General features: G+C 39.5%; 1 protein-coding gene across 1 annotated transcript; it reads left to right on the top strand.

Annotated features, from left to right (window-relative positions):
* On the top strand, nt 1-24,239 carry LOC142335518 (programmed cell death protein 6-like). The gene is made up of 3 exons (XM_075384059.1): nt 1-166; nt 15,139-15,449; nt 23,913-24,239. The coding sequence occupies exons 1-3, from the start codon at nt 38-40 to the stop codon at nt 24,172-24,174; spliced, it is 702 nt and encodes a 233-aa protein (XP_075240174.1). The 5' UTR covers nt 1-37; the 3' UTR covers nt 24,175-24,239.
* The last annotated feature ends 615 nt before the right edge of the window (nt 24,240-24,854 follow it).

The raw sequence follows: 24,854 nt of genomic DNA, 5'->3' as shown, positions 1-24,854 counted from the left end.
ATATTTGTCATAACATTTCAGATAAGTTATTACAAAAATGTACGGAGGCTATCAAAATTACAATCAGGGTGCGTCAGCTCCGCCATATCAAGGAGCCCCACAGCATCAGCAGTACAATCCCTATGGGTCTCAACATCCGCCTCCAAATTATCAAGGTTATCAACAGGTACGTAGCGCGAAACCATTGACACAAGTTACAAAAGACTTTCTAATATTGCATCCCACCAAATAACACCAGTGATAGTTATTTTTCAATCACCTTTTGGAGAATAATAATAGAGGGAGAGAACTAAGAAGGGACTAAATTTTTCATTCAGGATCTTTTTAAATACTGTCGGTCAATTTCTTAGTGGGTAAATAACAGAAAACCAGATAAGAGAATAGAAACAGCTAATACGCTCCTGTAATTAACTTAATCTATACCCCTAAGTGGAGCCTTCCCCACTGCCTGATGGCTGATCAAACCCATTGTCCACTCTGCAAGGGTCCCCTACGTAGGGGAGGCGTCTGGTGTCTGGTGTTATAAATATTTTCACGTGAAATGCAGTGGTCTGGCCGCAGCGAAAAATTGGACCGAAAACTTCAGCTGCAAAAGCTGATCTGAGGTCACCGCAACCACCAAGACAGCAATCGCAACGCCGGCACCACAATCCTTTGGCTGTTCCCGACACTACACTCATAGATCCTGCAACATCGCACGCCCCCGAACGTTCCGTCGCCGCGCGATCGGATAATTTTTGGGACAACTTCCAGCCTAATCACGCGGTAACAGTAATATAGCGCGAGGTCGTCACATGGAAGCCCTCGTTCTTCATGCTCAGTAAGAACAAGACAGTGGAACAGTTCTCCGAAGCCCTTCACAGTGTCCTCTCCCCAATTGCTGTAAACACGGATAGATCCGATATATCTCTGACCCTCTTTATGATACTTCCGCGCCTAACCCTCAGTCGAACAAAGAACATGGACGATAGATCGAGCAATAAGACCATCAAGCGTAGACTGCGTGCATGGCACAGCTGCAGCTTCTCAGAACTGTTCTGTGAAGCGAAGGCAATCCAAATGAGAATGAATTCAAGGAACAAAAAGCAGCACTCTGACCTCAAGATGTTCAACGATTTCATGTCTCGTGGCAAGATCAGTAATGCTATTCGCGTTCTTTCGGATGAGCATAAAGGCGGCGTGCTCGCACCTACCGATCTCATCGACGGTAGACCGGACCTCGAGATTTTATGAGGTAAACATCCTGAAGGGCAACCCTAAAAAAAAACACTGAATTTCCAAATGAGTATAAATAGGTCAAGGAGCCTAAACATAACACAAATGGCAGCGTAAAGATATAACATAAGTAATAAATAACAGGTAAAAGATTTTCTTCTCCAGGTAGAAGAAACAAATTATACAAACTCAAAAATGAAGCGTTATTTAAATTTAAAAGCTTTCCAAGAAACATTGCCGACAATGTTTCCCATTGGGTCCTTCTGAAATTGTTGGAAAAAGTAGTTCTTGAAGACTTTTTTAACCCGCCTGTTTGATTCATTCCCTTTTAAGTATTTTTCAAGACAATTATTAATTGATAAGCCTTTTCGGATAATACTTTTGTCCAACCATGATGTTTTTGACCTCTCTTCAAGAAAAATAGTTTTCGTCCTTGAATGTCTGTAGAACTTATAGGTTGGCAAGCTAAGTCCTGTTATTCTTCGGAAGGCAGGCTTCTTAAATGTCAAGAGTTGATTGACATACATTGCTGTTCTGTATTCAAGTAGTTGTTTAATTGGCAGTATATAGTTATCTAGTTTGATACTAAGTGATGAACTGTTAAATCGTTGAACATAACAAGCTTTAACTGCCCAATTGAGTTGCTTTTCTAAGGTTGTCAGAAGATTTTTTGAAATTGACGAAAGCAAAACAGCTGAGTACTGGAGATGACTAATAACAAGAGAATTCAGTAGGATTTTGCGCAAATGGTATGGTACTACGTTTCTCAGGACGTAAAGTGTTTTTATTCCTTGCGCCATCTTGCTGAGTATTTGTTTAACTTGTTGTTGGTACATCAATTTTTTGTCCAAAATTACTCCGAGATATTTCACATTCTCAACTTCTTTTATTATATGGTTGTCAACTTTAATAGACTCTGCTGCGGAAGAAGTGCCAAAGACAATGAACTCAGTTTTTTCTGAATTCAGTTTTAAAGAATGGTATGAAAAATAGTCAACAAGCGAAGAAATTGATTTCTCTAAATGCAGCTTGCAATCAGTAATTTTTTTGCCGAAAGTATAAACAACTGCATCATCAGCGTATTGGATTAAACTGCAGTTGATGAAATTTGGTAGATCATTTACATATAGGTTGAATAGGAGTGGTCCTAAAACTGTGCCTTGTGGAACTCCTTGCCTAACCTCCAGCCAGTCAGATTCAGCTTCTGGTATCACTACTCTTTGATGTCGGTTAGTGAGGTAACTCTTAATGAAAAGGATAGCCGAAGAAGAGAAACCAAGGTGTTTAAGTTTTTCTAGTAAAACTGAGTGGTCGATTGAATCAAAAGCTTTTGACAAATCTAAAAACGCCGCAGTGACCACTTTTTTTTCATCAAGTTTCTGTCTTACAGTTTCTGTCAGATATACAAGAGCATCAATTGTTGAAAATTTTTTCCTGAATCCAAACTGTGTTTTGGATAGGAGGTTGTATTTTGATAGGTGTTCCTCTATTTGATCTTTGATTAAAATCTCAAGAACTTTTGACAAAGCAGGCGTTATAGAAATAGGCCTATAATTCAGCGGGTTTTCAGTGTCTCCTTTTTTGTGGATAGGTGTAATATTTGCCAATTTCAGTAGAGAAGGAAATTTGTTTTGTTTAAGAAATCCGTTGAAGAGAAAACATAACGGCTCTGCTAAAATATGAGCACCATCTTTTAATGCCCAAGCCGGAATAGTTGAAGGACCCAATGGTTTGTTTTTATTGAGGTTGTTGAGAGCTTTACGACACTCAAATGTGGTAAAGAAACGAAACGAGAACAAATTAGGGTTGATCTGCTGAAAGTTTTGTTTAATGGTTGGTTTATTTAAAAGAAATTCACCAAGTTTACTAAATTTATAGTTAAGCAAATTCGCTATTTTTTTGCTGTCGGTTATTACATCCTCAAAGCAGTTTTTCAAAGAGAGAATTTTAGTTCCTGTTCTAGATTTATTTCTGACTTCGTTGATCAGATTCCATTGTTTCCTGGAGCTGTTAGCAGACTCAATCAATTGTGTTTGGAAGCGTTCATAATCTTTCAGATACTCTTTACTCGTCAGATCTTTTAGTTTTAGGAAATTATCAAAATTTTCTGATAGTAGAAATTCGTTCCTCTTTTTATTGAGGCATTTTGTTGCGTTTGAGACAAACTTATCTGCAAGTGAAAAATTAGGTTTGTTGTTCCGTATAAAAATTTTTCTGATTGGTGCATGTAATCTGATTATATTTGCAATCACTTTCAAAACGTGAGAACATTTCTTCGATATCATTAGATTCATAGATGAGGCTCCAGTTAATGTAATTTAAAGAATTTCTGAATTTGTGGGGATCATAATTACGCTTATCAAATATCAGTTTCCTGAGTGGTTTTTGTTTTTGAGTCAGCGTGAAATCAGTGAATAGAATTTGTGCAAGATTATCGCTTTTGATAGGAGAGTCGAATACATAATAGTATTTCCCTCTCAGCCCATTATCAGTTATGATATAATCTAATAAACTGCAGCTACCGTTCTGGTGCCTGGTTGCAGTTCTTGAATTCATCAAGTGCAAGTCGTAAGGTAGAATAATTGTATCCAGTTTCTGTTTTTCTTTGTTGTTCAAGTAATTAATGTTGTAATCTCCTATTAGGCATATTGATTTATTTTCAGTGGAAGCCTTATCGATGCATAAAGCCAATTCATCCAAAAACTGTGAACAAAATTGTTTATTTGGATTGTAAGAAATATTAATCAAGATACTTTTGTGAGAGGATAATTTGCATTCAACCCATAAACTTTCAAAAATTTTGGACATGTTGTTAAGGTCTTTCCTGATTTTCGAATTGCAAAATTTGGGTACTAATAATAACAATCCTCCTCCTTTTTTATCCTGTCGATCACATCTGTGGATATCAAACTGATAGGGATTAGGGTTATAAAAACTATTACTATCAATACTGGTCAACCAGGTTTCTGTTAAACCGTAAATACAATTTGGACCGATGTCATTGAGTAAACTCTTCAACTGTAGCTGTTTTTTCTGGATACTTTGACAGTTAGCAAGCACAATTTTCAGCTGCATGGGCCATTTTTTACATTTTGTGTGTATACTATTTAAGGTTTCCAAAGGCCCTGGGTTTCTTTCAACATCCCCGTGAATTAACATAAGTATGTGAACATATAGAAGGAAAAAGAGCCCAGATGAGAAAAAACATACAAAGCCGAAAACTTTCAGCAGGTCAACTTTTATCAAACACAAATCAAGTTTTTTTAATTTAGAATTGTAAGTGAGGCTCAGTGGCGTGGGAAAGTTTAAAACCATTGTTTGCCTCGTCAAAAAATAATAACATAAATTTATCAGAATTACAGCTTTCAACATTATACTCAGTTATTGATGTCAAACCGCTCGTGCCTAATGAATCAAACAAACAATCAAAATGTTTCCATTTATTTCATCTAAAAGTCAAGGTTTGACAACAGTTAATATGGATGATAGCGATTAAATGATAGGTTGTTGTTTGGAGGCTGTGAAAAGTAGCGTTGCTGATAATTAGAGAATTTATTTTGCATTTTATAAGAAGCGTTAGATGTTACTTTACTAAAGTCAATAACCCCATTTGAGGTTTTTAATAGGTATCCCAGCAGTATGTTTTTCAGGAATGGTATTCCCAACTTATAATTTAAATGCACATTGTCATGGTACAATTGGTTGAAATGTGTGATGCGTGGATTGTATGTTGAAACACTTCGAATAATATCATTTAGCTTAAGCACTACAATTGCATTATCAACATTCCCATAAGTATTATTTAGCAAATCATTAAAGACTGCAATTTTTTCATTTTTATCACTGTTTATAGGTATCTCCCTAAAAGGAGGAATTTCACACAGCACCATTGAATCGGGAGTAAATTTTTCCATGCATTTATCAACCAGTTTTTGATAGTCCGCAAACAAATCTTTACCATTTTTGGAAGATTTTGAAACGCTATTAGTCCCATCCTGCAAAATTAGGGTTTTTAGTTTTTTTGATTCATACTTGTCAACAACTTTTAATTTTTCAAGCGTCGTGGAACCCCGGTATGCATGAATTGCAACGTCCAGTGGAATACTTGCATCATCATACAGCTTTGCTATTATGCTACTGCCCAAAACACAATTCTCCTGCAAAGTCGTGAAATCATTTTTTTTGAAATCTCTGACCTGTTCCTGGAACAAACCAAAACCATTGGGGGATGATGCTGACTGTTTCTCAGAGTTGTTGCCTTGTTCTCCTCCAAGGCAGGGATGAGCATCAATTTTCGTTTTGAGTCCCGTTAACACTTGTTCAATAAATAAATCTTTTCGATGTAATTTATTAGACAAATCAACATAAAGTTTGTAGGAAGTATCTTTATTTAGCTGTTTCCATTCTTCAAGAGTTAGCAGGTTGGGAACTTGACAGCTGCTATCTATATTCATTGCTTTAATCTTCACAAGAATTGTTTTATGTAAAGGAAACTGAGAGAATTTGTTCAATTCAATGTGCACGAAACGATTTTGTGTATTCAAAAAAAGAGCATTTAAAGGTCAACTGTTTGAATCAACTGTAAAGTGAGCGTCTGACTGCGCAGCCCAACTGCATTCAAAGCGAACATCCACGCACGCTTCCCTACCACCCCGCTGTTTTCGACAAAATCAGAGCCAGGCTCGTCCGAAAGCATGCAATGAAAACTCATGGCAGTGCGGGGCCTTCACTTCTCGTTGCCGATGACTGGCGTAGGCTTTTTTCTGCTCTTGGGCAAACCCCCACGAACCTGTGCAAGCTTGTTGCCAAGTTTGCTAAGAGGCTGGCCACGTCCACAATACCACCAGATGATTTGATTGCATACAATGGTTGTCGACTAATGGCTCTGGATAAATGTCCAGGCGTGAGACCTATTGGTATTTGTGAAGTAATGCGTTGCATCACCGGACGCATAATCGTTGACTGCATCATCTAACATCCCTCGGCAAGATCTAACATCCCTCGGAGGAAACATGCAGCTGTGTCTGGGCCAGAAATGTGGCATAGAACATCCCATACATTCGCTTTGCCAAAGTTTTGATGATCCCGAAAACAAAGCAATTCTACTAATTGATGCCAGAAACGCGTTTAATGTGCTCAATAGACGACCAGCATTAGAAAACGTGAAAGCCTTATGCCCATCTTTGCATGTTGCCTTACAGAATTCCTATAGCCACCCGTCTCTTCTCTACATCGGTGAGTCGACCATTCTGTCTCAGGAAGAGACGACACAAGGCGATCCCCTTGCGATGTCAATGTATGGAATCGCCATGCTACCCCTAATAACAAGACTTCACAATGACTCCTTGACACAAAAATGGTATGCTGATGATGGTAGCGTCGTCGGTAAGTTGAAAGATATCAGGCCACTCTTGGACAAGTTCACTCAGCTTGGTCCCAAGTATGGATATCTTGTCAATCCTCCGAAGTGTCAGTTGATAATTAAGCCAGGTGGCGAGCGCCAAACATCAACTTTGTTTGCAGGCACAAATGTGGAAATCACTCACGGCGCTCGAGTCCTGGGATCAGTTATCGGAAGCTCTGAGGCCAGTAAATATTTCCTGAAAGATGCAGAAATTAAATACACAAAAAGGTTGGACAGACTTGGTCAATTTGCTCTCACCTCTCCCCAGAATGCCTATGCATGTTTGACGAAGGGGGTTCAACAGAAGTTGAGCTTCCTCTCGCGTACTATGCCGTCCATGGACGGGGTTTTGGACAAGCTGGAGGAGCAGCTTGGCCGAGTCATACCAAACATCGTCGGCAAAGAAATAATCCAAGAGGAAAGAACTTTTCTTTCCCTCTCAGAATGGATGGGCTTAACCTCGCCCTCTGACAAGATCTTCATAAAAGTCTTGAGCAATCATTTGAACTCTCAAGTCTATTGGCGTCATTCAATAATGATTCATTCGAAACTCAACAATGTGATCCAGAATCGATAACAATCCACCATTAATGAAGTATACCATCCAGCTGGCCTCGGAAAAAGGAGCATGTAGCTGGCTTAACGCCCTTCCGTTATCAAAACATGGTTTTGACCTCACGAAGACTGAGTTTCGCGATGGAATAGCACTTTGCTACACATGGGAAGCGAAGAACAGGCCATTATATGCCCATGCGGGAAAGAATTTTACCTCTCCCATGCCCTACATTGCGCCAAAGACGGGTTTACGCACCTACGACAAAACGAAATCAGAGACGTGTTTGCAAACCTGATGAATGACGTTTGCCACGATGTCCAGATAGAGCCAAAACTTCAGTCGCTCGATGGATGAATTTTCTCGAGTAATTCCACCACTACTGATGATGACGCTCGACTGGACATCAAGGCAAACGGTCTGTGGGGCTCCCGCTTTAATTGCATTTTCTTCGATGTGAAGATTTTCAACCCTCATGCGATGAGCTGCCCTAAGGCCATAAAAGATGCATACAAATAGTACGAGAGCATCAAGTGAAATAAGTACGAAGAGCGAAACCTGACACAGCAGCTTCAACGCACTGGTTTTTGCTTGCTCGGGCGGTGCTGGGCCATCAGATTCGCGCGGTATGGATCAACTCGCAACCAAGTGGAGAGCCGTACGCCGACAGCATAAGCTACATCCGAACGAAAATCAGCTTCGCACTTCTGAGGCGCTGTGTTCTCTGCTTGAGGGGATGTCGCGCCCTCAAGCCTCGTGTTTTCATTGAGACCTCGATTAGCGACCGCGTGGAGGAGGGAAGGCCGCAGTGAGTGTTTGACGGCTTAACTTTATTCCCTGGCTTATTCCTTGATATCCCATTTTTATTTTAATCCTTCCATACCAGTTCCTTATATGTGCTATATAATACATATATATATATATATATATATATATATATATATATATATATATATATATATATATATATACATATATAGATTTGTATTTATATATATATATATATATATATATATATATATATATATATATGTGTGTGTGTTTATATATATATATATATATATATATATATATATATATATGTGTGTGTGTGTGTGTTTATATATATATATATATATAAATAAAAAAATGCAAAGAACACGCATCGACAATATCCCAATATATATATATATATATATATATATATTTATATAGAGGTGCTTTTCTCTCCGTTTGTCAGTTTTTTTTGTGACTGGGCCGTCTTTACACTGTCTGGAGGGGAACAGCTTGGAGTGCAGCAGCCAGCTAAGTGCTTCTCATCATCCCCTATTTTCCGACCTACATCCATCGTTGCCGGATGGTGTACACGGCTCTTTTCCCTTGCTTTTGAATAGAGTTGAAGAGAAAAAAAGCTAATATGGAAACAATGCTTTTACTCAAGTAATTTTTTGTTTACTCCTTTAGACGAAAATTGCAGCAGATAAAAATTGAGTAGGTATTGTCCAGTTGAAAGTAATTGAAAAGCAAAAATTTGCAAGATTTTGCGTATTTTGATGCTCGTCAACCACATCATGACTGAAAAGAAAATTGGACGCATTGGCGTTCTGTAGAAAAATGAATGATGTTCAACGTTTGGATTGATTGTGATCGGTTTGAAAGTCGTCCTTCTGTTTGCAGGCATGGAGTAATCTGATAAATATTGGTAGAAGTAAAGATAATTTGATTTTTTTAGGATAATAACGTAGTCTTGGTTGCCACGAACCCAGTGTAAACATAATAATTGAAAGCGTTTGATCCACAAAAAATTGGAAACCCAAAGAGCTGGTCTGTAGAGTAAGAAAAACACCACCAAGTTTTTGTAGAGTTGTAAAGATTGTGCTCATAAACTTGAAAAAGGACCTTTGATTTATGTGATCAAATCATTGAAGATGAACTGATAATAATTTTGATATTTTTTATCAGCTTTGACATTTTCCAAAGGACCTAAAGTTGTCGATGGGTCTTTCCCATTATAGTCCCCCATGATATTATAGCCCTATCAGGGTATGATTACAATGATTGGGGGGGGTATAGGTTATCTGACCACTAAGCTGGGGGGTATAATGGGAAAGACCCCAGTCGATTTTAGATTTTAGAGGACCTAAAGCTCAGGGGATCTTAAAAGTTCCAATTGCACCGAGACAGGTTGTCGTGAAGTGAATAGGATCCGAAGGTATTCTAAAATTAGCCAAGGTAAGCAATCAATAAACAATGCAAGTAGATCTTATATAAACTTAAGAATAAAAGCAACCCCAAAACAGAACCTCGAGTAATGCCGCACTCTGGCGACAACCGTTAAGATATGACTGAAACAAGTGTATGAATTGTTCGTCAAGGCCAAATTTTTTGAAAGGACGATAACGAAAAATCGTAATTGACGTCTTTCAAGTAATCAAGCTACAGAATAATTTTTATTTGCTGGACTGGTAACGGTTGGGGGTACAATTTGCTCGTCATATGAGTATAAGTATTAGAAGATAATTTGCTAAAATGTTATCAAATTCTTTTGTAGTTGACTGATTTCAGATAGTTTTCGACTGTATAACGGGGAACAGCATTTGGTGCGTGGAATAACGAAAGCTGTTTACCAAATAGGATAGTTGAAACTCAAAAAAATAACAAAAAAGGATGAAAAATATTGGAGTAAATGTCTAATTTTCGTTTGGGTGGTAATGACTTTGTATATATCCTCGGTTTTTTCCTTTTGGTGCGTGATGAGTTTTTACATGATAATTGGACTTATTTTTTTCAAGCAAATGTCTATCTTTCAGTTGATTTTTGAACTGGATCAAACAAAACTGGACTGACTAAATTTGGCTCTCCATCAAAGGTGTCACTGAAAAATGAAGATATCTGCCGAGGTCTTGAGTTTGTTTTTTTTTGTGGCATTGAACAAACAGAAGTAATGCTGACGAGAAATAAGTTGCAGGGCCACTTAGGAAACAGTTTCGATCAAGCTCAACACATCAGAGAAATTAACTTTTGTTGTTTTCAGCATCTTTAGATTTTTCCAAGATCATTTTTTGGCGCTTTTCCTCTGTAGTGTAAGCATGAGCATGAGGTTCAAAGAGTGCTTTGTATGTAATGCTTTGAAGAACAAGAACAACCTAATCGTTTAGCTTGGTTGTAAATTGCAATGATTGGTGGGGCTATAGGCTATGTGACCACTAAACTGAGGGGGGATAGTGGAAAGACTGCAGTCAGTTTTAGATTTCAGAGGACATAAGGCTCAGTGGATCTTAAAAGTTCCAATTGCACAGAGACGGGTTGTCGTGAAAATTTGATGAAATGAATAGTATTTGAAGGTAGTCTGTAATCAGCCAAGGTAAGCAATAAATAAACAATGCTAGTAGGTCTTAATTAAACTCGAGATTCTGTTTTGGGGTTGCTTTTTTTCTTAAAAGCCACCCTAAAACAGAATCTCGATTACTGCCGCACTCTGGCGACAACCGTTAAGATATGACTGAAACAAGTGTATGAATTGTTCGTCAAGGCCAAATTTTTTGAAAGGACGATAACGAAAAATCGTAATTGACGTCTTTCAAGTAATCAAGCTACAGAATAATTTTTATTTGCTGGACTGGCAACTGTTGGGGTGCAATTTGCTCGTCATGTGAGTATATTTAGTCGAAGATAATATGCTAAAATTTTATCAAATTCTTTAGTAGTTGACTGATATCCGATTGTTTTCGATTGTATATCCGGAACCGCTTTTGATGCTTGGAATAACAAAAGCTGTTTATCGAGAAACAGGATTTTTTAAACTCAAAATATTTAAAAAAACAAAAAGGATGAAGAATTTTGGAGTAAATGTCTGCATTTTGTTTGTGGTGTTAGTAACGTTGTATATATACTAGGCATTTTCCTTTTTGTGCGTGATGAGTTTTTACTTGATCATTGGAGTTTATTTCAAGCTAAACTCATCTTTCAGTTGATTTTCTAACCGGATCAAACAAAACTGCAATGACTAAATTTGGCTCTCTATCAAAGATGTCACTGAAAAACGAATAGATCTGCCGAGGGCCTGAGTTTTTGTTATCGTTTTGGCATTGAACAAACAGAAATAATGCTGACGAGAAGTAAGTTGCAGGGCCACTTAGGAAACAGTTTCGATCAAGCTCAACACATCAGAGAAATTGACTTTTGTTGTTTTCAGCATCTTTAGATTTTTCCAAGATCATTTTTTGGCGCTTTTCCTCTGTAGTGTAAGCATGAGCATGAGGTTCAAAGAATGCTTAGTATGTAATGCTTTGAAGAATAAGGACAACCTAATCGTTTAGCTTGGTTGTAACTTGCAATGATTGGTGGGGCTATAGGTTATGTGACCACTAAACTGAGGGGGGGCATAGTGGAAAGACTGCAGTCAGTTTTAGATTTCAGAGGACAAGGCTCAGTGGATCTTAAAAGCTCCAATTGCACAGAGATGGGTTGTCGTGAAAATTTGATGAAATGAATAGTATTCGAAGGTAGTCTGTAATCAGCCAAGGTAAGCAATCAATAAACAATGCTAGTAGGTCTTAATTAAACTCGAGATTCTGTTTTGGGGTTGCTTTTTTTCTTAAAAGCCACCCTAAAACAGAATCTCGACTACTGCCGCACTCTGGCGACAACTGTTGAGATATGACTGGAACAAATATGAATTATTCGTCAAGGCCAAAATTTTTGATGGGACGATAACGAAAAATCCTAATTGACGTCTTTCAAGTAATCAAGCTACAGAATATTTTTTTTGCTGGACTGGCAACTGTTGGGGTTGCAATTTACTCGTCATATGAGTATATGTAGTCGAAGATAATATGCTAAAATTTTATCAAATTTTTTAGTAGTTGACTGATATCCGATTGTTTTCGATTGTATACCGGGAACCGCTTTTGATGCTTGGAATAACAAAAGCTGTTTATCAAGAAACAGGATTTTTTAAACTCAAAATATTTAAAAAAACAAAAAGGATGAAGAATTTTGGAGTAAATGTCTGCATTTTGTTTGTGGTGGTAGTGACGTTGTATATACTAGGCATTTTCCTTTTGGTGCGTGATGAGTTTTTACATGATCATTGGAGTTTATTTCAAGCTAAACTCATCTTTCAGTTGATTTTCTAACCGGATCAAACGAAACTGCAATGACTAAATTTGGCTCTCTATCAAAGATGTCACTGAAAAATGAATAGATCTGCCGAGGGCTGAGTTTTTGTTATCGTTTTGGCATTAAACAAACAGAAATAATGCTGACGAGAAGTAAGTTGCAGGCTACTTAGGGAACAATTTCGTTCAAGCTCTTTACATCAGAGAAATTGAATTTTGCTGTTTTCAGCATATTTAGATTTTTCCAAGATGAATTTTTGGTTCGTTTGCTCTGTAATGTACACATGAGGTTCAAAAAATGCCTTGTATTCAATGCTTGGAATAACAGGGACAGCCTAATTTTTTAGCTTGCTTGTAAAACTTCGACCTGTTGTCTGAGATTTGCGTATAAAAGGTGTGGACTAAGTACTGCAAAAGGCTTCGAAATTCATACTCGAGAACATTATTGAAAGTATGCCCTGCAGTTTGTTCAGTTTTCAAAACGCGCGTTGAAGAAATTTGAATTAGAATTCTCAAGAAGACAGATACTAGAGAGAAAGTGCTGCTCATGTTAGACCAATTGTTCCTAGGGAAATTTTTATGACTCCCTTTTCTCGTAGTAATTCGAGAGCTCCTAACATATCTGATGCTTATTTCTAACTTAGCTGGAGTTACTTCATATTGGCTGAGGCCGAGACGAGGTGACAGATACAGTAAATTTAAAGCTATGACATGGTCGTGTCTTTTGACGCTAGTTGATTAGCAATTATTTAGATCTCTCGGAATCTGAATTGGGTGGCGTAGTACGGTAGAACCGTGCTGTAACACAAGTACGCCACCATATATCCCTTGCACGGTACTTTTGGGGGATAGCGTTGAATTAGCAGAAAAGGGGTAACTTCGGAGTAGTGGAAAATATTCTTCAAATTAGATGAGATATTCAAAATGAACGTTTTTTTATTCAGTGTAAAAGTAATGATAGTGTGATGTTGTCTAAAGAGTAAATGGACGTTCCGAATATTTCAATTTATTCTTCTCCGAAAAACAAGGTAAAGACACATTGCTTGTTTAATAAAATTAACAATGAACCTCCTTACTCCGTAAATAACTATGTTGAAGTTCGTAATGCTAAAGCTCAGTTGCACCATTAACGCTATCATGCTGAAAAATATTCTGAAGAACAATCTAATGTAGTTTTTGAGAACATACTTAGTAATTTATCAGTCCACTTGAAGAACGCTGTTGGCGATCCTGATTCTGAAGCAGTTAAACACGATAAGACGTGCAATAATTGCATGAAATAGAAGTCCACAATACACACTAAAAACACTCCTTTTAGAACATTCATTTCTTGTGGCATCGCAAACAGTTTACTCACCAATTTTAAGCCACAAGCATCAAGAAGAAAAATGAGAGTGAGCGTTAGTAACCATCCTGCTTTCTCTTCACCTGGCACCGACACCAGCTGTTTCTCAATAAAGTCCAAGTATTCAGATGGATTAACTTGTTCGCCATTGTGAAAAAATTAATTCCGCTGAGAAACAGATTTCGCTCTATCGTTAACAGCACTGCAGATCCTTTATTGCAGCCTTTGTGTGGCAAAAATGAAGAGAGAAAAAGCCTGCAGTTAAGACTGTAACATCCTCGTCGATCCTGTCAAGGATAGCCATCATTCCGCGATGATAGCAATTGTCAATAGCAACAACAATTGATTGACAATTGATTGTTGTCGATTGTCAATTGTCCTATTGTGATACTCCGATGTGACTCGAAGCAGCAGCAGGACTTCTGCAGAGTATTGTAAACGAGAACACGATTTTTAAGAACGATCCAATGCCGCTCAATGCTTTAGGATTCAGTTGCTCATGGTCTACTTGGAATACGTTGCTCTCACAATAAACGTATTTTGGTATATCGCGATAGGCTCAACGGGCTGTAACTGATTTCTGGTTGAATATTTTTACGGTTTAATACATTTCAAGCTGATGTGCAGTCAAATTACGATTGTGAATTATTTCAAAAATAAATCGCTGTGTAATATTGAAAAGAAAAACGCTTTTGCAAACAGAACACAGGGAGTTGAGAATCCAAATTTTTCCGATATTATCTTTGGCGTCAGCTCCGACTCCAGGAAACCGCTGTAAAGTTTACTGCCGATGAATATAGTGATCAAGTTGTATTTGCCTGGCGATGAAATAAAGTTTTCTACATGTTTAATTTTTTGCCAGATAAGGAAAGAATATTAAATTTTGGGAAGTTCAGGTGACGGGCTTGGGATCTGTGGTAAGAATTTTTTTGGTAGATATAGACTGGAAGATATGATATCATTTCAAGGTGACCGCACCTGCCCCCTTGAATTAATCTGAATTTACGAGAACCATTCAATAATTGTAGCTGTGTCGACTTTGGAGAATCTACCTCTAGGACTGAAACTATCGTTTGCCATCTGAGCTGATGGTCACAACATTGCAGATCCCGTAATTGAACAGAAAGTCTACGTTAACGCCTGAGGAGCAGTTTTTGAAATAATTTCAGTTGTTTAGTTAGAAAAATTTTGTTAATAATTTAATTTAGTATCTTAGTTGAGTCTGACTTGAGGTTGTCGAAAAATTCTCATGCGGCTTTTTATTGCGAAATTCCAGAATTGCGGTTAGCTCATTTTGTCATATTGTTGTTGCTAAAGTTAGTAGCTCATATAATTTGTAACGGCTTTATAACCTCTTATTATAGCTGCGAAGCTGTAAACTAAGCGTAGCTATATTGGGGTGTTCCTGTTTTTCTTTGTCATCTGACGCTTTTTCGTTTCACAACGTAGCTGAAAACTCGTGCCATTTGTTGGCTAGGGTGGTCGGATAATAAACGTTGGCGGATGTTTTGGCTTATTTTAGCACAATCCCTATCAACAGCAGCAGCCGCCCCCTCCAGCAGCTCACCGGCATCCTCCGCCCCCCACTCAACAACCGGATCTGTGGGGTTGGTTCTGCGCTGTAGATACAGACAGGTCAGGTCGCATATCCTGTAACGAATTGCAGCAAGCTCTGTCGAATGGATTTGAGAAATTTAACATGCAAACGGTGCAGATGCTCATGAACCTGTTTGATGCTTCTAACTCAGGCCAGATGGTTTTTGACGACTTTCGAAAAGTCTTTGACTTCATCTCTCAGTGGTCCAGAATTTTCCAGCAGTATGATACTGATAGGTGAGTAGATTTAGAATTTTGATCAATTAAAAAAAAGGTTATTGCTCTCGAACGAAGTATGAATCATTTGTAGTTTTTTTCTTGATCTTTTTGACTTCTTGATTGACATTTAACAGCTGAACAACTCATAGCGGCAGTTCACTTCTAAAAGCTAAATTAAAGTTTGTTGCCAGACACCTTTGAAAGTTAAATGAAATGTGGGCCAAAATTGGTCCCATTTTGGACGTCAGTATGACCTATATTAGCTGTGATAAGATCATTTGAAGATCCTAAAAACCCACCACCTCGCCCCGGCTGAAGCAGGCTATAGTAGACACGAACCTCGGTCAGTCGTTCGAGAGCAATTCGTCCGATATTAGTCAGAATTGTTTGTCAATTACACTAAAAAAATTGAAAGGGCCGTGTACACCATCCGGCAACGATGGATGTAGGTCGGAAAATAGGGTATGATGAGTAGCATTTAGCCGGATGCTGCACTCCAAACTGTTCCCCTCCAGACAGTGTAAAGACGGCCCAGTCACAAAAATAACTAGGATTAAAATAAAAATGGAATATCGAGGAATAAGCAAAGGAATAAAAAATAAAATTAAGCAGCCAAACACTCAGTGCAACCTTCCCTCCTCCACGACGGCTCTAATCGAAGTCTCACTGAGAACACGAGGCCTGAGGTCGCGAATTCTCCTCAAGCAGAGAACAACGTTCCTCAAGTGCAAAGCTCATTTTCGTTCGGATGTAGTGTATAGTGTCGGCGTACGGCTCTCCGCTTTTTTCGCTGATCTTGGTTGCGAGTTGTTTCATAACGCGCAATGCTGATGGCCCAGCACCACCTGAGCAAGCAAAAACCAGTGCGTTGAAGCTGCTGTGTTCGGTTTCGCGGATTCGCTCTTCGTACTTATTTCGCTTGATGCTCTCGTGATATTTGTATGTAATCTTTTATGGTCTTTTGGCAGCTCTTCGCATGAGGGTTGAAAATCTTCACATCGAAGAAAGTGCGATTAAAGTGAGAGCCCCACAGACCGTTTGCCTTGATGTCCAGTCGAGCGTCATTATCAGTAGTGGGGGAATTACTCGAGAAAATTTCTCCATCGAGCGACTGAAGTTTTGGCTCTATCTGGACATCGTGGCAAACGTCATCCATCAGGTTTGCAAACACGTCTCTGATTTCGTTGTGTCGTAGGTGCCTGTACCCGCCTTTGGTGCAATGCAGGGCATGGGCGAAGCTAAATTCTTTCCAGCATGGGCCTTCTTGAGGTCAAAATCATGTTTTGCTAACAGAAGCGTGTTAAGCCAGCTAGATGCTCTTTTCTCCAAGGCCAGCTGGATGGTATACTTCATTTCTGATTGTTTGTTTTCGATTCTGGATTTTTTCGAGATGAGTTCACGTTGCATGTCTGCTTTCTGTCGAGATTGATCTTGGTTTGTTCTACTTCACATTGTTGAGTTTCGAATGAATCATTATCGAATGACGCCAATAGACTTGAGAGTTCAATTGATTGCCCAAAATTTTTATGAAGATCTTGTGGGAGGGTGATGTTAAGCTCACCCATTCTGAGAGGGAGAGAAAAGTTCTTTCCTCTTGGATTTGTTCTTTGCCGATGATGTTCGGTATGACTCGACCAAGCTGCTCCTCCACCTTGTCCAAAACCCCGTCCATGGAAGGTGTAGTACGCGAGAGGAAGCTCAACTTCTGTTGAACCCCCTTCGTCAAATATGCTTAGGCATTCTGGGGAGAGGTGAGAGCAAATTGACCAAGTCTGTCCAAACTTTTTTTGTATTTATTTTCTGCATCTTTCAGGAAAGTTTTACTGGCCTCAGAGCTTCCGATAACTGATCCTAGGACTGGAGCGCCCTGCGTGATTTCCACATTTGTGTCTGCGAATACTTTTGACGCTTGGCGCTCGCCTCCTGGCCTTATTATCAACTGACACTTCGGGGGATTGACAAGATATCCGTACTTGGGACCAAGCTGATTGAGCTTGTCGAAAGGTTCCCTAATATCTTTCAACTCAACTTACCGACGACGCTACTATCATCAGCATACCATTTTTGTGTCAAGGAGTCATTGTGAAGTCTTGTTATTGGGCGTAGGATTGCGATTCCATACATTGCCATCGCAAGGGGATCACCTTGTGTCGTAACTTCCTGAGGCAGAATGGTCGACTTACCGATGTAGAGAAAAGACTAGTGGCTATGGAAGTTCTTTAAAGCAACATGCATAGATGGGCATCAGGCTTTCACGATCTCTATTGCTGTTCGTATATTGAGCACGTTAAATGCGTTTTTGGCATCAATTATTAGAATTGCTTTGTTTTCGGGATCGTCAAAACTGGCGAAGCGAATGTATGGTTCGTTCTTTGCCGCACTTCTGGCCCTAGCACAGCTGCATGTTTCCACCGAGGGATGTCAGATCTTGCCTGATGCAGTCGACGATAATGCGTCCGGTGATGCGACGCATTACTTCAATACCAATAGGTCTCACACCTGGATATTTATCCAGAGCCTCTAGTCGACAACCATTATATGCAATCAAATCATCCGGTGGTGTTATGGACGTGGCCAGGTTCTTTGAAAATTTGGCAACAAGCTTGCACAGGTTCGTGGAGGTTTGCCCGAAAGCAGAAAGTAGTCTACGCCAGTCATCGGCATCGAGACCTGAAGGCTCGGCACAGCCATGAGTCTTCATTGCATGCTTTCGGACGAGCCTGGCACTAATTTTGTCGAAAACAGCCGGGTGTTAGGGAAGCGTGCGTGGATGTTCGCTCTGAATGCAGTTGGGCTCCAAAGGTTGCCCTTCAGGATGTTTGTCACGTTAAATCTCGTGGACCGGTCTACCGTCTATGAGATCGGTATGGGCGAGCACGCCGCTTTTATGCTCATCCGAAAGAATGCAAAAAGCAGTACTGATCTTACCATGTAACGGCTGCTCTCCTATCAAAGTCAAGGAAAACTTTACACCGCCCAGTTCGTTTCCGTGCAGTTAACTTTTATGAACTGTATTTTCCGCTATACTGTAGATTACCGTTGCATTTCTTGTTGCTCAATTACTCCTGATAACTCGCTCAGCTTTGCTGGATAACAAACTTGTTTCTCTCAGAGTAACAAAATAATTCAAATTGAAACAATCAATTTTTGCTTGAGTTTTGGTTAATAACTCAAGTTATAATTCGAAATTGCAAAATCCCCTATGTTCAGCTCTAGGTAGCTGTCCTAGCTACTGGTTAGGGCAAATAATTTCCGTCTCCGATTTATTAATATTTTCGGAAAGTTTTTCCCGATAATCAAATTTAACAAATGTAACCAAATTCGCACTTTTTGCTTCTCATAGCACTCAATTGCTCAATAACGCAATCAGTGAACTACACTAGGCTTCGTTAAAGCCAGTAAGAGAAACTGACTTTATGCTTTGCACAAAGTTTCTCTTACTTGGGATCTTTGTTCCTCAGAAAGAAAGTTTTGAGAATATCAAAGTTATTTCTCTTTTCACAAGTCAAAGTTAAGTTAAAACTGTACAATCACCAATATGATCTACAGAAACAAGACACGATATTAAGTAATTTAGTTCTTAAGAAAGTGTGCTTCAATACGCACTGTATGTCAGTTTAATAAGACAAAATTATCGAGTTTCAACTGATTTTTGTTAGTTTTTCAAGCTCTATTTATACAGCCGTACATGTCAAATTAGCATCTCTGATTGGTTGTAGTTAAAGATGTCGACAGAATGTGAACACTTATCCATAACGTCACTTTTTCAGTGTAAATTTGATGTCATGGGAAATTTGTTAACCATGTAGAAGTTTTGTCGAATATTCTGTATCAATAACAGGTTAATTCGCAATCCAATCGCAAAGAATCTGATCCAATACTGTTAAGTCGGAGTATTGTTTTGTTGGTGGTTGAGGTAGTTCGAGTTTGAGTTTCAGTTTAACTTCATGTATGACGATTGTGTACTAATAATAGTTGCTAGATATAAATGTTCAACAAAGTGAACAAATCCAAATGGCTCCGATAGAATGTAGCATTAAATTTCGCTCGTTATGCTATTCTGGCTTTAATGCTTGAAATGGCCTTGAAGCGCTATTCAATTTGGTAATTGAGTTAGTGAGCTCAGCCGCCACATACCACGAGACATGAGATCGTTGAACATCTTGAGGTCGGAGTGCTGCTTTTTGTTCCTTGAATTCATTCTCATTTGGAACACCTTCTCTTCACAGAACAGTTCTGAGAAGTTGCCTCGTTGCCATGCACGCAGTCTACGCTTGATGATCTTATTGTTTGATCCATCGTCCGTGTACTTCAATCGACTGAGGGTTAGGTGCGGAAGTATCATACATAGGGTAAGAGATATATCGGATCTATCCGTGCTTACGGCAATCGTGGAGAGGGCACTGTGAGGGGCTTCGGCGAACTGTTCCCTTGTCTTGTTCCTACTGAGCGTGAAGAACGAGGGCTTCCATGTGACGACCTCGCGGTATATTTGGCGCACTTTTACCGCGTGATGGCTTGAAGTTGTTCCAAAAATTATTCGATGGTGCGGTGACAAAACGTTCGGGGGCGTGCGATGTTGCAGAATCTATGAGTGCAGTGTCGGGAGCGGTCAAAGCCTTGTGCCGTTGGTGCGGTTGCTGTTTCGATGATGGCGGTGACCTTAGAGAGTCTTTTGCAGCTGAAGTTTTCGGTCCTATCTTTCGCTGCGGCTAGACCACTGCATTTCCACATTTGTGTCTGCAAACACAGTTGACGCTTGGCGCTCGCCTCCTGGCTTAATTATCAACTGACACTTCGGGGGATTGACAAGATATCCGTACTTGGGACCAAGTTGAGTGAGCTTGTCGAAAGGTTCCCTAATATCTTTCAACTTAACGACGACGCTACCATCATCAACATACCATTTTTGTGTCAAGGAGTCATTGTGAAGTCTTGTTATTAGGGGTAGGATTGAGATTCCATACGTTGCCATCGCAAGGGGATCACCTTGTGTCGTACCTTCCTGATACAGAATGGTCGACTTACCGATGTAGAGATGAGACGGATGGCTATAGGAATTCTGTAAGGCAACATGCAAAGATGGGCATAAGGCTTTCACGATCTCTAATGCTGTTCGTCTATTGAGCACGTTAAATGCGTTTTTGGCATCAATTATTGGAATTGCTTTGTTTTCGGGATCGTCAAAACTGGCGAAGTGAATGTATGGCAGCTTCTATGCCGCATTTCTGGCCCAAGAACAGCTGCATATTTCCACCGAGGGATGTTAGATCTTGCCTGATGCAGTCGACGATTATGCGTCCGGTGATCCGACGCATTACATCACCAATACCAATAGGTCTCACACCTGGATATTTATCCAGAGCCACTAGTCGACAACCATTGTATGAAATCAAATCATCCGGTGGTATTATGGACGTTGCCAGGTTTGCCCGAAAGCAGAAAGTAGTCTACGCCAGTCATCGGCATCGAGACCTGAAGGCTCGGCAGTGCCATGAGTCTTCATTGCATGCTTTCGGACAAGCCTGGCACTAATTTTGCCGAAAACAGCGGGGTGTTAGGGAAGCGTGCGTGGATGTTCGCTCTGAATGCAGTTGGGCTCCAAAGGTTGCCCTTCAGGATGTTTGTCGCGTTAAATGTCGAGGACTGGTCTGCCGTCTATGAGATAGGTGTGTGCGAGCACGCGGTTTTTATGCTCATCCGAAAGAACGCGAATAGCATTACTGATCTTACCACGAGACATGAAATCGTTGAAGATCTTGAGGTCAGAGTGCTGCTTTTTGTTCCTTGAACTCATTCTCATTTGGAGCACCTTCTCTTCACAGAACTGTTCTGAGAAGTTGCCTCGGTGCCATGCACGCAGTCTACGCATGATGATCTTATTGTTCGATCCATCGTCCGTGTTCTTCAATTGACTCAGAGTTAGGTGCGGAAGTATCGTACAGAGGGTCAGAGATATATCGGATCTATCCGTGCTTACGGCAACCGTGGAGAGGACACTGTGAGGGGCATCGGCGACCTGTTCCCTTGTCTTGTTCCTACTGAGCGTGAACAACGAGGGCTTCCATGTGACGACCTCGCGGTATATTTGGCGCACTGTTACCGCTTGATGAGGCTGGAAGTTGTCCCAAAAATTATTCGATGGTGCGGTGACAAAACGTTCGGGGCGTGCGATGTTGCAGGATCTATGAGTGCAGTGTCGGGAGCGGTCAAAGCCTTATGTGGTGCCGGCGTTGCGATTGCTGTTTTGATGGCTGCGGTGACCTTAGAGAGGCTTTTGAAGCTGAAGTTCTTGGTCCAATCTTTCGCTGCGGCTAGACCACTGCATTTCACGTGAAAATATTTTTAACACGTATGACACCAGACGCCTCCCCTACGTAGGGGGCCCTTGCAGAGTGGACAATGGGTTTGATCAGACGTCAGGCTATGGGCTAGGAATGGAGAAGGCTGCACTGAGGGGAACTAGATTAAGTTAATTACAGGAGCGTAATAATAGCAACGATATTTAAAGTATTGAATGATGTTAAACAGAAGAAAAGAGAAAACATGGTTTTCATGAAAGGAGAAGTGCACTGTGTCTTAACAGAACAGGTTAGGCTCAAGAACATTTCTAAATGAGGGTGAAACAAAAAACAACTCTAAGGCACAAGAATCAATTTAATTATACAAAGGGTAGTTAAGGGCGCTAATTTTCTTATTTATGAGGCGAGTACAGCTAGTGGGTATAACTTTGGGAACAATCAAATTATTTGGGCTAAATTTAACAATAATGAGCTGAATGAGGAATTTCCAATGCTATATGAAAGTTTCAATACTACTACGGTGATCATTGAATCCAGCAATTACTACAACAGTGTTCAGCTTCTGGTTTGGATATTGATTGATAACATCACAGATCGAGCAGTTTAGCACCTCGACAGGAGTGAACACAACCCTGTACTTAACCCTCGTCTATTTATTTGTTACGAGAAGTACCCAAGACCAAGTCCGAGCAGCTGGAGGGAAGAGGGTTGGCATCAAAACGTCCCATTCACGGAGCCTGCTAACTTTCCAAACACAAGAAATTGTTCTAATACTACACGAATAACTTGCCGGTCGAAGAAAATAAGCGTCATTTCAAAAATTTATTTTGCCTTCCATAAAGAATATTAACTCTGCTCTTAAAAAAGTTCCTGAAAAACCCGAAACCTCTCACTAGTATGCATTAATTTATTTGTTTCTTAATTTGGTGCAATTCTTTTATTTTGCTTAGTAAATGTGTTGCGAGCGAAGGATCTAAATTGGTAGGTGGAAGTTTATAGTTCTAAAGTTATAATTTATAAACCACTTATTACCACAGTCTTCGAATGACACTTAGTTAGTCAGCACTGATTATTACCATTGTTCGAATTGTTATAGTGGTAGTGGTAGTAAGCTGAACATTGTGGTGTGGTAGTGCTAGTACATTGAACAAGAAGGCTTGATCAAGTTCTAAATAACTGACATTACACATTATACCGAAGAAGAAAATGTTAAACTAATCTCATGCAGTTAATATGAGAAAACATGACTAGGAAGTTATTGATTCGCCGTTTATAAATGACGTAATTTAATGCACCTGCAATTTTTATAGGGCATATTTTCTTAGTGACCATGTCAGACGTTTCTTTATACAGTTTTTAGAAATTACCGTTCATATTTTCGTACTACTTTTTTAAAAAGAGTATTTTCAAACTTGAAAGTTGCGTGTTTTCAGCAAGGTTATCTGACTCTGTAGAATTTACTTCAAAATTCTGGCTTAAAATCTCAAACCTCTGCACGGATCTCGGTAAACGTCGAAATTTCCTAGTGACTTTTAGGAGAGTCATGTGACTTTATATCACATAGTCCTTTCGATGACTTTTCCTTGCGGCGAGGTTGTCATTTCTCTTGATTTCCTGCAAGTTAAATGCTCTTTTTTGCATGAATATTTTTGTGCCATGTTTAGCAATACTTCTTAATTTTAAACTGGCGTTTAATATATTTTCATGTTCAGCTTTTTCAAAATTCAAGCATGAAACGAAAAGAATAGATCGCAGTTGGCGGAATGTTGCTGCGTACTTGCCAACACTGAACAATAATTAGAAACGAGGTCAATTGACCTTTTCTTTCAACTCTTTCAAACTCCCCTAGGTTGCGCTCTATATTATGGTTGATATCAATTAGATATGCATATAATGCGGGCTGCGGGCTTAATCTAGATTTGATTCTTGTGCTGGTCTTTCAATGAATTTTTTCCGAGTCGTCTAAAATCAGTGGTATCATTTTGATTGGATATATTCTGTTTCGCCCCACCCCAGTGTTTTTATGACCCCCAGTTACAAGTTGTTATATAGCACGTTACTATGTAAGAAAATAGCACGTGCGCCTGGGGGTCATAAATGATTTATGCTCACGAAGCTGGGGGGCCGAAACAGATTAGATTCTTTTGACTGATTGGCTTAATTTGTGATGTTTACTTAGGTCTGGAGCCATCAGCTTTACGGAGATCAAAACTGCTCTGACCAACTTTGGCTACCGATTGTCAGATAGGTTTTACAATATCATTTGCTCTCGTTTTGCCAACCAGAAGCGAAACAACGAGATCACGTTCGACAACTTCATCCGCATTTGTGTCGTTCTCAACAATGTCACTAAGAACTTCCAATCTCTTGACACTAACAGAAGTGGGGTTATCCAGATCTCTTACGAACAGTTTGTAGAGATCCTATTCTCAATCGTATAAGTCCCTTCAAGAACCATCGGAACTGCCCCCCCCCCCGAGCGAAATTATAGCCCGATTATAGATTATTTAGGGTAATTGATATGGTATTCGTCATATGAGCACTAAGATAAAATGAGGGGGGGGGGGGGGGAGGAGGGGGCAATAATGGGAAGGATTCAAATTCTGAAGTTTTGTATTTTTAATTAGCACGTGTAAAAAGACAATGCATAATTTTTCACTGATTATTGTTTGTAGAGCCTAATACGAGGTGGGAATATCTGAAAAGTATGAAATATCAGTTATAGATAGCCGTGTTGTACTGGGGAAGGGAGAGAGCAGTTCCGAACCTTCAATTGAATTTTTAAATCTTTTTCTCATTGTAATTGTAAATTTATCCTCTAACCTGTTGTATATCTCTACTGCTTACCTTCAGAGTGCTCTATAAAAATCAAAAGCAGTCAACTGTTTGTCTTCCAAAGGGTGATAAATCTTCATGTAACTTTTCTATTTTGCTTTCGTCTGTCGAGGCTTTTAGAGAAATCTTTCCACTTTTTTTGACCCTATCCACGTGAAATTGATTTTGATTGATTCAGATGAGCATGGCCTCTTAATCTGTTAAGTTCGGGTCACGTTGAAATTCTTGTTTGTATTGGACAGTTGAATTATTGGACACTTGAATTAAATATAGGGATCTATTCCGT

Source organism: Convolutriloba macropyga, chromosome 2 (assembly GCF_964194025.1).
Source record: "Convolutriloba macropyga chromosome 2, txConMacr16.3, whole genome shotgun sequence".
NCBI classification, from domain to species: Eukaryota; Metazoa; Xenacoelomorpha; order Acoela; family Convolutidae; genus Convolutriloba; species Convolutriloba macropyga.
Note: the sequence above shows the minus strand (reverse complement) of the source record. Positions and strands in the feature narration are given on the sequence as shown.